General features: G+C 39.4%; 1 protein-coding gene across 2 annotated transcripts in view; it reads right to left on the reverse strand.

Annotated features, from left to right (window-relative positions):
* The window catches only part of STAG1 (STAG1 cohesin complex component), a 167,983-nt gene that overhangs the window by 95,590 nt on the left and 59,256 nt on the right, over window positions 1-13,137 (reverse strand). For both annotated transcript variants that reach the window (XM_063407865.1, XM_063407866.1), the window contains exon 5: window positions 5,472-5,568. In XM_063407865.1, the coding sequence (XP_063263935.1) occupies window positions 5,472-5,568 (97 nt within the window). The remainder of the gene's footprint in view (window positions 1-5,471; window positions 5,569-13,137) is intronic.

Consider the following 13,137-nt stretch of genomic DNA (forward strand, 5'->3'; position numbering starts at 1 on the left):
TTGTTTATCTACACCACACATGAAATTAAGATTATTAAGCCATTTCCATCCTACAGTCTTATCTTCTCATTTTTAAATGTGGTTAACAGCATGTTTTTAACTGCTTTATAGTTATTGGGGTGTATTGATTTCTTTACACTATGCATACAAAGTATTTCAGAAATCCTTGACATTGCTGTGACTTAAATCCTACACAAGCAAGTAACAATTTTTCAAAATGTATATTAGTTCTTACTTTGCAACATTCTCCCCTACATTCACACAGTGAAAAGGGATTTTGTTGAAGAAACTGTGAGAAAGCAAACTTTATACACTTAATAAAAATACAAGCTCCAATGCAATGAATTGCAGTATTTTCTAATTGGGCCATAATACAAAACATTTATGATATCAACTTCTTAATAATAACTGAATGACTGAAGAGGTAAAGCTTTTTAACACATGTCAAAGTCAGCAACATTTCTCACTCCCTGCAGTTCCTTGCAAAAGGCCCATATGCAGGGAATTAGATTTACCAAAGTCTTTGCAGTCCATAACATCCACCTGTACAGAACAACGATTCCATTAATCACAAAACAAAACCATGGACACCTAGTGTTTTAGACCACTTCTCTAATTAACCACGTTACCCCCTCTTTAAAATATTATTAATCAGAGTAAATAACACATTTCCTGGGTAATTTGCTTTCTGGAATTCTTTCCAACAGCAGAGCAAGCACTTGCTTGTTCACTGCTTTTGCCAGACCATATAATGGCCAATCTATGCTGCTTTTTCCTGGTTTTAGCCTTCCATTTCCTTTAGCAGAGCAAGTATCTATTAGTTTGCCCTTAATTAAGCTCATAGAACATTAATAAAGACCAAAATGAGCAAGCTAACTCAGAACTCCTGCATGCATTGGCTCAGTTTGTGCCATTCAATCAGAATTTGACAGAGGATCTAGAATAGGTGAGGAGCAACCAGGCACTCAAGGACGAAGTGGGAGGAGAGCGTGGAACCCTAAGTGTTTGATTCACAGGAAAAGTTCCACAAAGGAGTCTGGCTTTAAGCCCAGGGGAAACAGTCACAGACAGATCTCTGCTTACTCACAACTGAGAAAAACACAGCCTTAAGCAGCACCAGCAATCCAGGCCAACAGGTAACAGCTGGAATATTTGCTCATCAATGACCACTTGTGAAAACCTGCTTAAAAATGTACAGGTTTCTGGCTTACCCAGCAGAAAATAAATGAGAGGGAAGGAGACGGATGGGAGAGAAGGAATGGGAATAATTTCACTGTACTCTTGAAAGCAGTCAAGTAGTTTCCTCTTCAATCACATGAGACCTTTTCCCCCGTAAAAGAAAGCTTCTTTTCTCCTATGGACTCAGTGGCTGGTTTCCCTTCACAGCTCAAGAGGCTGTTTTAACCACTAATTGCTTCTGGTTAGGAAAAAAAATATTTATTCCACAAGCATGGCTCTCTGCCTTTAAAATGCAGAAAGGTCAGAGTGCTCGAGGAGCTTTCTGTTTGTTTTCTATCAATAACAGAAGGCATGAGCTGACAGCCATGCAGATACTCAAGTCAGCTCTAAATCCAGGGAGCTCCAGAAATGGAAACAGCCTGGTTGTCATAGCAGCAGAGCAGGATACCTGAGCTAATTACTCAGTCTGAGAGGCAGAGCTAATTAGCCCTGATGCAGCATCACACTGACACAGTTATAATCCTTCTGGGACCTCACGTACATATTGCTGATTAGACATTTCAGTTTCCTTGCAAGCAGCTCAGGGAGCTCAGCACTCAGTGCTGTACTTTACATAAACATTCAAAAGAAGAAGAGAAAAAAGGGGGGAAAGCAAAAACGTGTTCCTACAAAGAAGAAAGCAATGAAAAAGAGCTCACAACCCCCTCCAGAAAACTCTGAACACCGACCTGCAACACTTGTGCAAAGGAGGATCCACTGCCTGGATCCACAGTCCTGCGGACCAAAGCACAAGAGTGGAGATGGAAATTTCAGGAGTGTGGACACTGCCCCAGCCCAGAGGCACTTCATTGAAAAAAGGGCTTTATCATTACAACAAGCTAATGTCAGAAAGTTCCCTGTTACCTAATAATGAAAACTCTGAAATTTTGCTCCTGACTTAGACATAAGAAAGTAAATACAACACCACTTGCTTTACAGGTTGTAAATCCCATGGAAAATAAACACCTACTACCAACAGACATACCTGTTTTATTTTCAAGGACTGCAAACAGCATTTTTGCTGTTTTTCCACAAAGAAGTGATATTTTAACACTTACCTTTTCACCTTTCTAAGGTACTATCTGATACAAGATCCTCCCTACAGAAGCAGCAACACATTTTTAAAGGGTCAGAAACAAAAAGTGAATGGGTGAATATCAGCCCTTGTTAACCAGTTTTCTGTCACAGAAGTTCAACTTAACATGATGGAAAAGACTACACAGACAAGCTGTGAAAGGCAGGGACCTTTTTGTATTCTCAAATGAAAAAAACAAGCAAGGTAAAGAAAAATTCTTTACATAACAGTTTCACTTCTTTGTAACCAAAACCAGCAAAGGCAACATACATACAGATTGAGCAGGCAACTAGAGGAAAGATGACAAGTGACCAACTCCCATGCAAATCAACTTATTGAACTGAGACATTTTGATAGTTCAATACAAGAAACTTCTCATTTACACCAAATAGCACCCTAAAAACGCAGAGAGATTACTGGAGTCACACTAAACCCAATCTCCTATGTTTTGAATGGACATACATTAAATAAGTACTCAGAAGAGTTGACAAAGGACAGACATGCTTGAATGTTTGGTGCACATTTATTGAATTTTAAATTGCACACATCTCTTATGTTCACCTGCAAATGCCACTAATTTAACAACTGTTAGTATTAACAATTTACATAATATACCTGCTTTCTCATATTTACAAGAGATCACTTCTCATTTCAGCAGCAGCTACAAGCAAATCTGGAAGGGGCCAAGAGGTTCATTCAAGCATCTGTGCTGCCCAAGAGAATGGCATAAACACACAAAAATCAATGTATTTCTAAACAGAAAGGTATTTTTTCAGGGTCAAGAGTGTTGCTAAATAAAACAGTTTGGTGCCTCGATTTCTAACTAAAGCTAGTAAATGGACACAGGCTCTTCCACCTGCTCAAAACTTCTGAAAGACACATCAAGCTAAATGTATTTTATATATATTTAGATATTACGTGATTCTAAGCACTATTGAAATGGCAGATTTATAAACTTAGCATCACAGTTTCCTGAGAAACTTTGTCCCAAGTTAGTTGTCCTCCTCCCTTCAGTTAATGATCATAAACTTAGATATATTCTCAGTTAGCATTTAGATATGACTTCAGGAAAGGAGGCTGGAGAATCCAAGACAATGTCAGTGGAACAAACTGAAAAGAAGAAAGTTAAGGAAGATAAAGCAGTTGTTGAGATCAACAAAGGGTTGTTATTTATCAGAAATAAAAATAAGAATGTCAACGAAGTCTCTAAAGGCAAATAAAGATGTCATAATATACAGTCTTCCCACGAAAAAGAATCTTGGTCTTCCTCACAAGATACAAACAACTCCCTATTTCTCATTTCCATTAAGGAAAGCTTGGTATGCACTTTACCCTAAGTGGACTACCAATAAAATCCATTCTCTTCTGATAAGCTCTTATTTATTCTAGAAAACAAGCATATTACTGGAAACTGGAAAGAACTGCACTGTTTGCCAGGATTTTAACCCTGTTCTACAGCTGTTACTATAGCCACTGCAGAAATTCCAACACAGAAATAAATCTCCCAAACACACTGTAGACTTGGGGGATAAATAACTTTCACTTTTCTCCTACTGTTGCTGTTTGGCCCCAGAAGGCACTGAAAGATGCTCAGCATGGATAGCCCTGGGACACAGAGCAGAGCACTGAAAATGGAAAGTCACCACTCAAAGAGAAGCCAAGTAAGTCACTGCCATCAGCACTGCAGCCTCCCAGGCAGTTACAGAAAGCTTTTCTGGGAAGCACTGGCTCCAGCAGCATATGGCTGACAGTGGGCATTCAGCCTGCATCACTCACCAACAAGGGCTCTAAAAAATAGGAATCTTATCAGAGTGCTGCTTTCTCTAATTAGGAGAAAGAAAGGGAGAATAAATTAGAGAGCAGCAGGGGAATGAAGATATTTATGACATGCCTTCACCAAAAGCTTGCATCAACGAGAATATAAACATATGGCCAAGGATGCCTTTGGTTTAATGCTGCCCAAATTCTTACAAATAAGGTTGTGGGGTTGCTTTTTTTCACATATACCTTTAGGAGAGGGTTTTAAAAAAAGAAAAAGCACACAGAATAAAACTACTTTTACATAAGCTGCCAAACACAACTGAAAAATGTTTCAGGGGTTCTCTGTGAACAGTGCAGACATTGATACAGGCTGGCAACCTAAGCCCTAACCTTCAGCCCTTTCACAGAATGCTCCAAGAGCTTCAGTCTTTCCTGTCTTTCCTTCTTGTCTCTCCACAAAGTAAGTTTATTTCCTTCAGCTATGAAAAAGGGTTGCTAAAGCTGCTGATGGTTCCTATTTCTTTTCTCTGATGCTTTAAACTACTCAAGACTTCACCTTAAAGAACGAAGGAAAGGGACTTCTACCCAGACCATTTGATGCCTAAAGGTGTATTCCCACATCAGATACAAAATTAAGAAAAAGAATTTCTGAATTGTGGGTTGTTTTCAACTCTATTCAAAGTAAATTCTAGGAAGTGTCAGAAAACAGTAAACAGTTTTGTTCTGGGCACTACAGAGAGAGTGGAGCTCTGTTTCTTTTCAAGGCTGAGTTAACTGAAGAAAGACAACACATGAAAAATTCATTAGAAGGCACAGTGTGGCAAGAGAATGCTAGAATGGCTGAGTGCTGCACGCCTGGTAATGGAGACTGCTTAAGCAGGGTACAGAAGGCAGGGCACTCGCTGCTGACGTGATAAAATATCACAGAGGAACAAATAACACTGGTGCTTCATCCACAGGAAATCTTTCTTGCTAATTGAAGTGAACTGAAGCCTGACTCCTTCCTCTTCAGTTAAAAAAAAATCATTTTCCTAAAAAGAAAGAAAAAATATCAAAGTTAAGGTATAGTTACCTACTAATTTTTGCAATTAAAAAAATGGGGAAGAAATAGAAAGGGGAAATAAAGATATGCCTACCTGGAGTATCAGATCTTTTGTCTCCTGCTGCTGATGAGTAGAGGGTCTCTGTGAGGATTTGTAGACTTTAGCATGATGACAGGAAAGTGAGAAAGGGAAAGGGTAGCCCTTCACAAACAAGCTTTAAATCAGGTTATTATGGAATGCAGACATTACTGCTATACAAACCATGCACACAAGGAGTACCAATCCAAGTGTCTCCCCCATCTTTACCATATTGGCATTAACACACGTTTGCAGGTCAGATTTATTCTATACAACTTGTTTCCCATGTTCTGTACCTCGACATCCTGAACACTGGATAAAGAAGTTGATTAAATCCAGAAGTGCTATGTCCCTGTCTTGTTTATATGATTCAATCCAGTCGTCCACCACAGACTGTCAAGAAAAAAAGAATATTTATCAGAGACTCTTAAAAAGTGTTTTATTAAAGGCAAATGACTTATTATTTTCAGAATATAATTTTATAATTGAGCATTTATTTTGCATAACTATGTATGTGTACAAATTCAGAAATCTATGCACCTTCTCTCAAGGTGGAGACAGAACAAATATTGTTAGAGAGCAGAACTATATGCAACATTTTCTGGAATTATATTGCATAAAAATAAGTTCAAATTGAAATTCCTGTAATTCCTCAACACTATTTTGAGCATTTTTTCAGTTTTAAAACTGTGTTGAAAAAAACCAAACACTGTTACTCGATTCAGAATGACCAAAATATATTCCCAGAAAGCTGATGAGTAGAAATACTTTGGGATAAATACTGGTTTTATATTGCATAGTGAATATCTCAGTACTTATAAAGGTCAAAGTAGTACATCAGTCACTCAGGAACAATGTAAACAGTTCAGGAACACAAAATATAATGAGGAATACACAGTAAATGAAACAATACACAGAAGCTGGACCTAGGGTGCTTGTAAGCTACCTAGATCACAGGTCAGGAAACTCAGTTTTTAACTGCCCTCAGAACTGCAGTTAGTCAGGAGATATTTTTATCATCTCTGATATTCCAAACTCCTCAGCTACATAAACACTGTAGATAAGGAATTGCGTATATTTAATGTAATCAAATATTATGCTTTACTTATTTTATGAGGGAAAAGACAAAACTTTTCTGTTCCACACATGCAACATGATTATGTTATCAGAGCACATCTTGCAAATAGATTAATTTATTCTGGACAGTTCAGGTCTACAACAAATTTCCATAAAATTAAATTTAAAAAAACACACAGACATACAAAGACCCCACCATGCCCACACAATTGGCTTCTACCATGCTGAAAAGGAATCAATAGGAAAGACAATAAAATCCAAACAATTTCATCTCAGAAATATCTGCCTTTTTCTTAATTAGTAGATGTAAGGAGGGATCTTGAAAAATCCCTGTGTAATTTCCAGTTTATCCAAGTGCAAATTGCCAAGACTACCAAGGTGGGCCCTCGGCAGGTGCCTGAGGAAAAGGATGCAGCAAACCAGCCGTGCATGGACCAGAGACACCCAGAGCTGGAAGCCAAAGCGCTCCGTGGTTACAGACACCACTGCACTCACCCCTGAGCAGGAGCAGCACTACCACGTTATCCAACAACCAGCACCAATCTCTAAACATCCAATTGGCCAGGAAACTCAGCTTTCACAGGTTTTGCCTCCCAAAACACACTTACACACACCCCATAGGGGAAGCAATCTTAAAAAGGGGTCCATCTGCTACTCAGAAGAAATTAGAAAGCAAGTGTAAGCTTCACACAAGCTGAGGAATCGTGAAGCAGCAGAACGAAACCACTTATCTAGAATGTTATCTCACTGTTACTTCATCATGAATTCAGACCTGTTCCTGGAAGTATCAATCACTTTAATCAATCAGCAAAATTCTCCAGGGCACATAAACCAAATGTAGCCAAATGTAAAAAGCATTTACTACACCAAATATTGACAGAGCTTAATGACAAGGCTGTTGGTGTACTACCAGTTTACAAGATTTGTTTGAACAGCTCTGTTACTGTAAATATCAGAACAACATGCAATTGCCAGAGCTATTTTTTACACCAAAGAAAATAGCAGCTGTGCTGGGTCAGATGACAGATCCACCTGCCCACAAGGGCTTATAAGTGTATGCAAAAGCATAAGAAAGGGACAACAATACACTGATACTTCTGAGTTACTGCCCCAGACCCTTAAGACCCCAGCAAATATCTTTTCTCATGGATGTGTCTGTCTAAACCAGCTTTATATCCACATCATCCTGCAGCAGTGTGCAAGGGTTAATTATTCACTGCAAAATAAAAGAACAATTGTGTTTTAAACTTGCCAATTGTTAGATCCATTTGATGTGACTCAATTCATATGAAACAAGAAAAAACAAACCCCAAGCCTCTGTTTGCATTTTCCATTCTTCCATCTGGCCACCTCTTTCCAGGCAGAATAATCCTACTCTATGCCATGTGGCTTGCCCAGAAATAATTCTGTATCTTTATCCTTGCCCACTCTTGTCACACATCTCTTGACAGTTTCTGAAATCTACTATATTCTTTTTTGAGCCTGGGGAATCTCAGCTGCTTTTCCTGAGTGTTAATAACCAGTTCCCCAGCATCTGTTCATTATCCACAGCTGAGTTTCAGAGAAAACATGCCCCGTGGAAGTAGGGCTGGCCCAAGAAATTCCCTCCCACATTCAGTCTTACTCCTGTTTGTTGCTACAACACACTGCTCCTTCAGCCTCACCACTGCAGCTTCTCATGGACTGTGCTATAAATACTGCCAATTAACCCATCTGGACTTAAAAATGGGGGAGCCAAGGGAAGCTATGGGAAGGAATACCTTTAAATTTTGCTTTTTCTTCTTTTATACAATTATTTAAATGATTTTTGCAGCACTATCTCAAACTGCAGCATTAGTGCAGCTCCTCTTACGTCTTCTATTTTTTGTCTCTCATACAAAAAGAATTGTGTGGGATACACTGTGTCCTTGGGCACTGGGGGCCCACTCTGTCTATTAGTGTGGCACTTGCACTTTCAACCCAGAACCATCATGCAATTTACAGAAAAATAAAGACAAGTGGCTCATCTCCAGACTTGGGGATCAGACATGAGCCAATGCAGAGCCTTCAGTGGCAGCAGTAGATAAAAAAGCAGAAAAATCAGAGCAAAGGTTCTCAGAGGGATAGCTAGTAAAGGCTGTCTTGACCTCCCAGAGAAGTGACAAAGCTGTAGGTAAATGTGAATTTGTGGGTGGGTTCTGTGATGGAAGCTGGCGTGCACGAGCTCTCAGTGCCCTGGCACTCAGGGCAGTGTGTGACACGCACAGTCAGTGCTCAGGAGCTGTCAGTGTCGCTCCTGCTCTGAGCAGGCACCGTGCTGAGCTCCTGCTCACAGTGAGCAGGGAGCGCTCCTGCTGCACAGGGCTCGTGCTTACCCCAGGAGAGCCCCACTGACTGAGGGGGTGACAAGTCCCATACAGGCACCCGAGCTGCCAGCATCAGCACCCAGCCACACAGACTGCACTCACTGAGCCCTAAAAATCAGTGCCCCAAATCAGCGCCCCAAAAGAACACCCACAGACCCACACGCTCAGCCCCTCATGCACACTTGGCATGCTGGCTGCCCAATCTTGTTAGAGATTACAGTTTAAGGCAACAGGAGAGAATGAAGCCAGACTACATATGCTACAACAGTTGGAACTTAATCGAACTGTTGACTTTTGATGTAACAGAAAAGAGCTACAAAAATTGAAAACACTAGATGAATAAATAGAAATGACACACCTCAGACCCAAAGGAGAGACCAGTATCAACTGAACCAGACAAAACAGCACTAATCCAAATATCAGGAAAAAAGACTGAATGCAAACAAAAAAGGAATCAAACCATGGGCAGCAGTGTAGCAAATGGTGCAACATGCAAGCCTTGCCAGAAATGGAATTATTTTGCATAAATATGCATAGAGAGAGAACTCCTATTAAAAACAAGGATTTCTAACAGACAGGTCCCAGCTTACAGCAAACCCTCTTTTTGTACATAATCCAAGAACAAACTCAGGGAAATGACCCACATTTGATCACTCTGCCCAGAGACCTCCTGTTCTTGCCCCTCCCTGTCACCTGTCCAAGCACAAATCATTAACACCTCGAAGGCACTTGTGGTGACAGGAGGGAAAGACCAGGTGGCCCTTTCAGAAAGGAGGCAGCTACATCCCCCAGAATTCATACTCACAAGGGTCCATCCCCCAGGATTCATACTCACAAGGGTCCATCCCCCAGAATTCATACTCACAAGGGTCCATCCCCCAGAATTCATACTCACAAGGGTCCATCCCCCAGAATTCATGCCCACAAGGGGCCCTGCCTAATTCCACAAAACACCTAGGAAAGAAGGCAGCAATAGGTGCCTGAGCTGCTCCAGTGGTACACATCTGCTTCCAGATGTTTTCACCTTCAAAAGCAGTGGGGAACATGGATTTACCATTTGGAAATGTGCACTTACATGCTGTGCATGAAATGCATAATAAATTCAGCATTCTGGAGAGGCACAGGATCTACAGGACATGTGCTGCAGCCTGCCCAGGGACAGCCCATCCATGCTTTTGGGATTCACCAACTTCAAGGCACATGCACAAGGAAAAGGCTCCCTTGGCAACAAGCTCAATTACACAGATAAAACCTCCAAATGATTCCAGTAACATCAACAACCCTCCTCCACTCCCTGCTGTCAGGACACATCTAGACACATATGCACACACACTTACATACAAATACACAGACACATACATGCACCACATCTCTGGGTAAGTCAACAAGTCCATACCGGTACATTACAAAAATAAGACTCAACTTTTTTTTTTTTTTTTTTTTTTTAAATGAAATTGCTTCTATTCTTATGAGAACTGAGAAAAAGAATCAAGGTTTCCTGCAAATGGCAGAGGATGTATGGTACAAATACAGAGTCAGTACAAAGATTTTCCAAAGCCTGCAACAGTTTTCAAGAGAATCTCACAGAAATGAACTCCCTGATGAGCCTGTTTTAACAACTATCGTGGAGCATAATTTGAGGAATATGCCAGGTAAGCAACCCTACAGAAACAAGAAGCCTAAATGAAGTCAAGCAAGAGCAGAATAGACCACCAGTCTGAGTAAACAACTTCAAATTGATCAGCTTGCAGAAATATTGACCTTCACATCTCAAAGTCTGCTAAATTATAAACCAAAACATTTGATGGTACTGAAGAGGAACAGCAGCATGGGGTCTCCAGTAAAAGCAGGTCAGATGCAATGAATGAAATAATGAAGCTAGTGATCTTATTGCCTCCTTTAGGCTTTGCAGCTATGAATCCATTTCATATTCCTTCAGTGAGAGAAAATTTAGGAGCATTAAGTGCTAGAGGAACCAGAGGGACTGACTGCAGAGGACACCTTGCCAGCTCATGTAAATTAGCATAGTCCCACTAAATATTAATGAAAGTTGATTCAAAAAGAAAAAACGATTTCACAATTTCAATTAAATAATCTGGCAACAGTGTGACAAACAAAAGGGAAAACAAATTACACCATGTACAAAGTGCATATTAAAATGGAAGATCTGAGTCAACTGTAAACCAAGGCAAATCGAGTATAAAGAACTTTAAATAATTTGCCATTTCATACAACTTATCATGGACATACTTCATTTACAGTGACTATGAAAGAAAAAAATTACTCTAGAGTGGTGTGCAATGTGTTTACATCAAAGTAGGAAAAAATCCAAAAATCAAAGCTTACACTACCAACCTCTGCCAAAAACCCAAAGTCACTCAAATGAAATTTGAAACTGATAAAAAAAGGAATGCACAGTGAAATGAAACATTTCAATAGCCTGTATAAAGAGCAATTCAAATAGAAAAGTAGAAAATACACTTTAACAGATAGTGAGAAGAACTTAGTACACTAAAAATAAGGACCCAGGGAAAAAAAAGGCATGTAGTGAGAGACACTCACTACTCTCTGCAGTACACTGCATAAAAATTTTTACACTCTTAAAACACTCTGCATAAAAAAATTTAAGTGAATCTGTTCAGGTTGGGTTTTTAAAAAAAAGAATAAAAGCCTTTTAAGGATAGATTTTGTGAAAACTGCAGAAATGACACAGATGGGTACTGGGGAGAAGGTAGTTCCTAATGTGTGAAAATATGTGCAGTGTAGATCGGGCAGTACACTCCAAGATGAGTGCCTGGCTGCATTCCAAACTGCAGGCTGTAAGTCTAATATACACCCAGTGAAAACCTAATATAAGGATAATAAAACTGAACTGCAGCTTGAGGACACGCACTTTATTCTTTTTCGCTAAGGATCATAATTTTAAATTATGGAAGAGTTCATACTTTGCTAACACCTATCATATGCACTTTGTGATAAGCCAAAATGATTTTCTTAAAAAAACCCCAAAAATCTCACTTTAGATAACATTAAGTAAACATGGGAAAATTTGTTTTATGCAGTGTCTACCTCCGTAACTTCTTATTTTCTGAAGTACAGAAAGGAAAGGAATACAATCCTAGGAGTATTTCTTCCCAATAAAACTAAGGGATTTATACTCTCCATGCAGGATTATCTCTTTGGCATTTTGTGTAAATACATATTTCTATGCAGTAGACTGGGTATTAAATATCATTACACAGGGAAATCAATGTAACATGTTACATTGAACCATTTGGGAGAAAAAATGCTACCAAAAGGAAAAAAAAATATTCTCTTAAGAGAATCTTAGAATGGGAAAGCTTAACTGGCATTACACTGAGTGTATAAAATGTACTGGGAAAATTCTGCTTTCAAACTGACTAAAATCACAGGAAGTCCCAAGTCCCAAGGCTGGGAACTCTTGCCCAGCAGACCCACATGACTCAGAGCAGAGTTCCTCACCTAAGAGCTCAGGAAATGGAGGGTGCAGCATACAAAGCTCTCACCAAGAAAATTTTCTAAGGTGGTACTGAACTTTTGCAGGTGCTCATCTCTTACAATTGACATGGTACACCATTTCCAAGGGACTGTGTCTGTTTAAGCTGAACCAATCACGGGCATGAATGATGCTATGAAACATCAAAACTGCTCACAAACACTGAACACCAGAGTGAAAAGATTCTTGGAGGAGTGCTGAAACAAAATGGAATTATTCAGTAAGAGACCCGTCAATTTATTAAAACATGGGATTTGTATTCCTTAGCTAGCACAGCTTGTAAAGGGTTCACAGATCACCCCAGACACTTCAAACAACATCAACATTCTAGAGAGCAAAAGGCTTCTCTGCCTTCAAGTACAGTGAGTATTTTCAGGTACAAATGCTTTCACAAACTACACTAGTGGCACCTGTATTCACATTAACAGCCAAATCATCTCACACCTTATTAAATCACAAGGGAAAAGAAGCCTTGTGTGATGACTGCAGAAAAATTAATTTGGTATTAAGGGATACTCCTCTAATTAATTAATGCTTCATTTGGTGGCTAAATTGTTCCCAGTGTAACAACTATAAAAACAGCTAGTGCAGCTAGTTTTGATTTTTTTCTTTTAATTCAGTACCATACAATCAAAAGCAAAGAAGATCATGCTACAGAAGAAATCTGCCTAGCAAAATGAAAATACTAGCTTAAATGTTAATAATAGATGCAGTCACTTTGCCCAGTAAACTTTTGAGACTGCATACTCAAACTCCTAAGGAGTTTCTGAGACAATCCGGGGAAATCCTAAATTATTATCTATCCCTCAAGTTGGAGGATATGGCAGTTAAAATACACTAAAGGACAATTAAACTAAAACATGCCTTGAACACAAAAAGCTGGGTAATACTTAATGTATGTCTGTATATTTTTAATCTTCAAGGACCTTCACTTTCAGAAATAGCTGAGGGAGACACAGAGATGTGATCCAGCAAAAAACACTTTCAGATGGAGAAAAGAAACTGAGAGAAGAAAGAGGCATT

The sequence above is a fragment of the Prinia subflava genome, chromosome 11 (genome assembly GCF_021018805.1).
Source record: "Prinia subflava isolate CZ2003 ecotype Zambia chromosome 11, Cam_Psub_1.2, whole genome shotgun sequence".
Classification (NCBI taxonomy): Eukaryota; Metazoa; Chordata; class Aves; order Passeriformes; family Cisticolidae; genus Prinia; species Prinia subflava.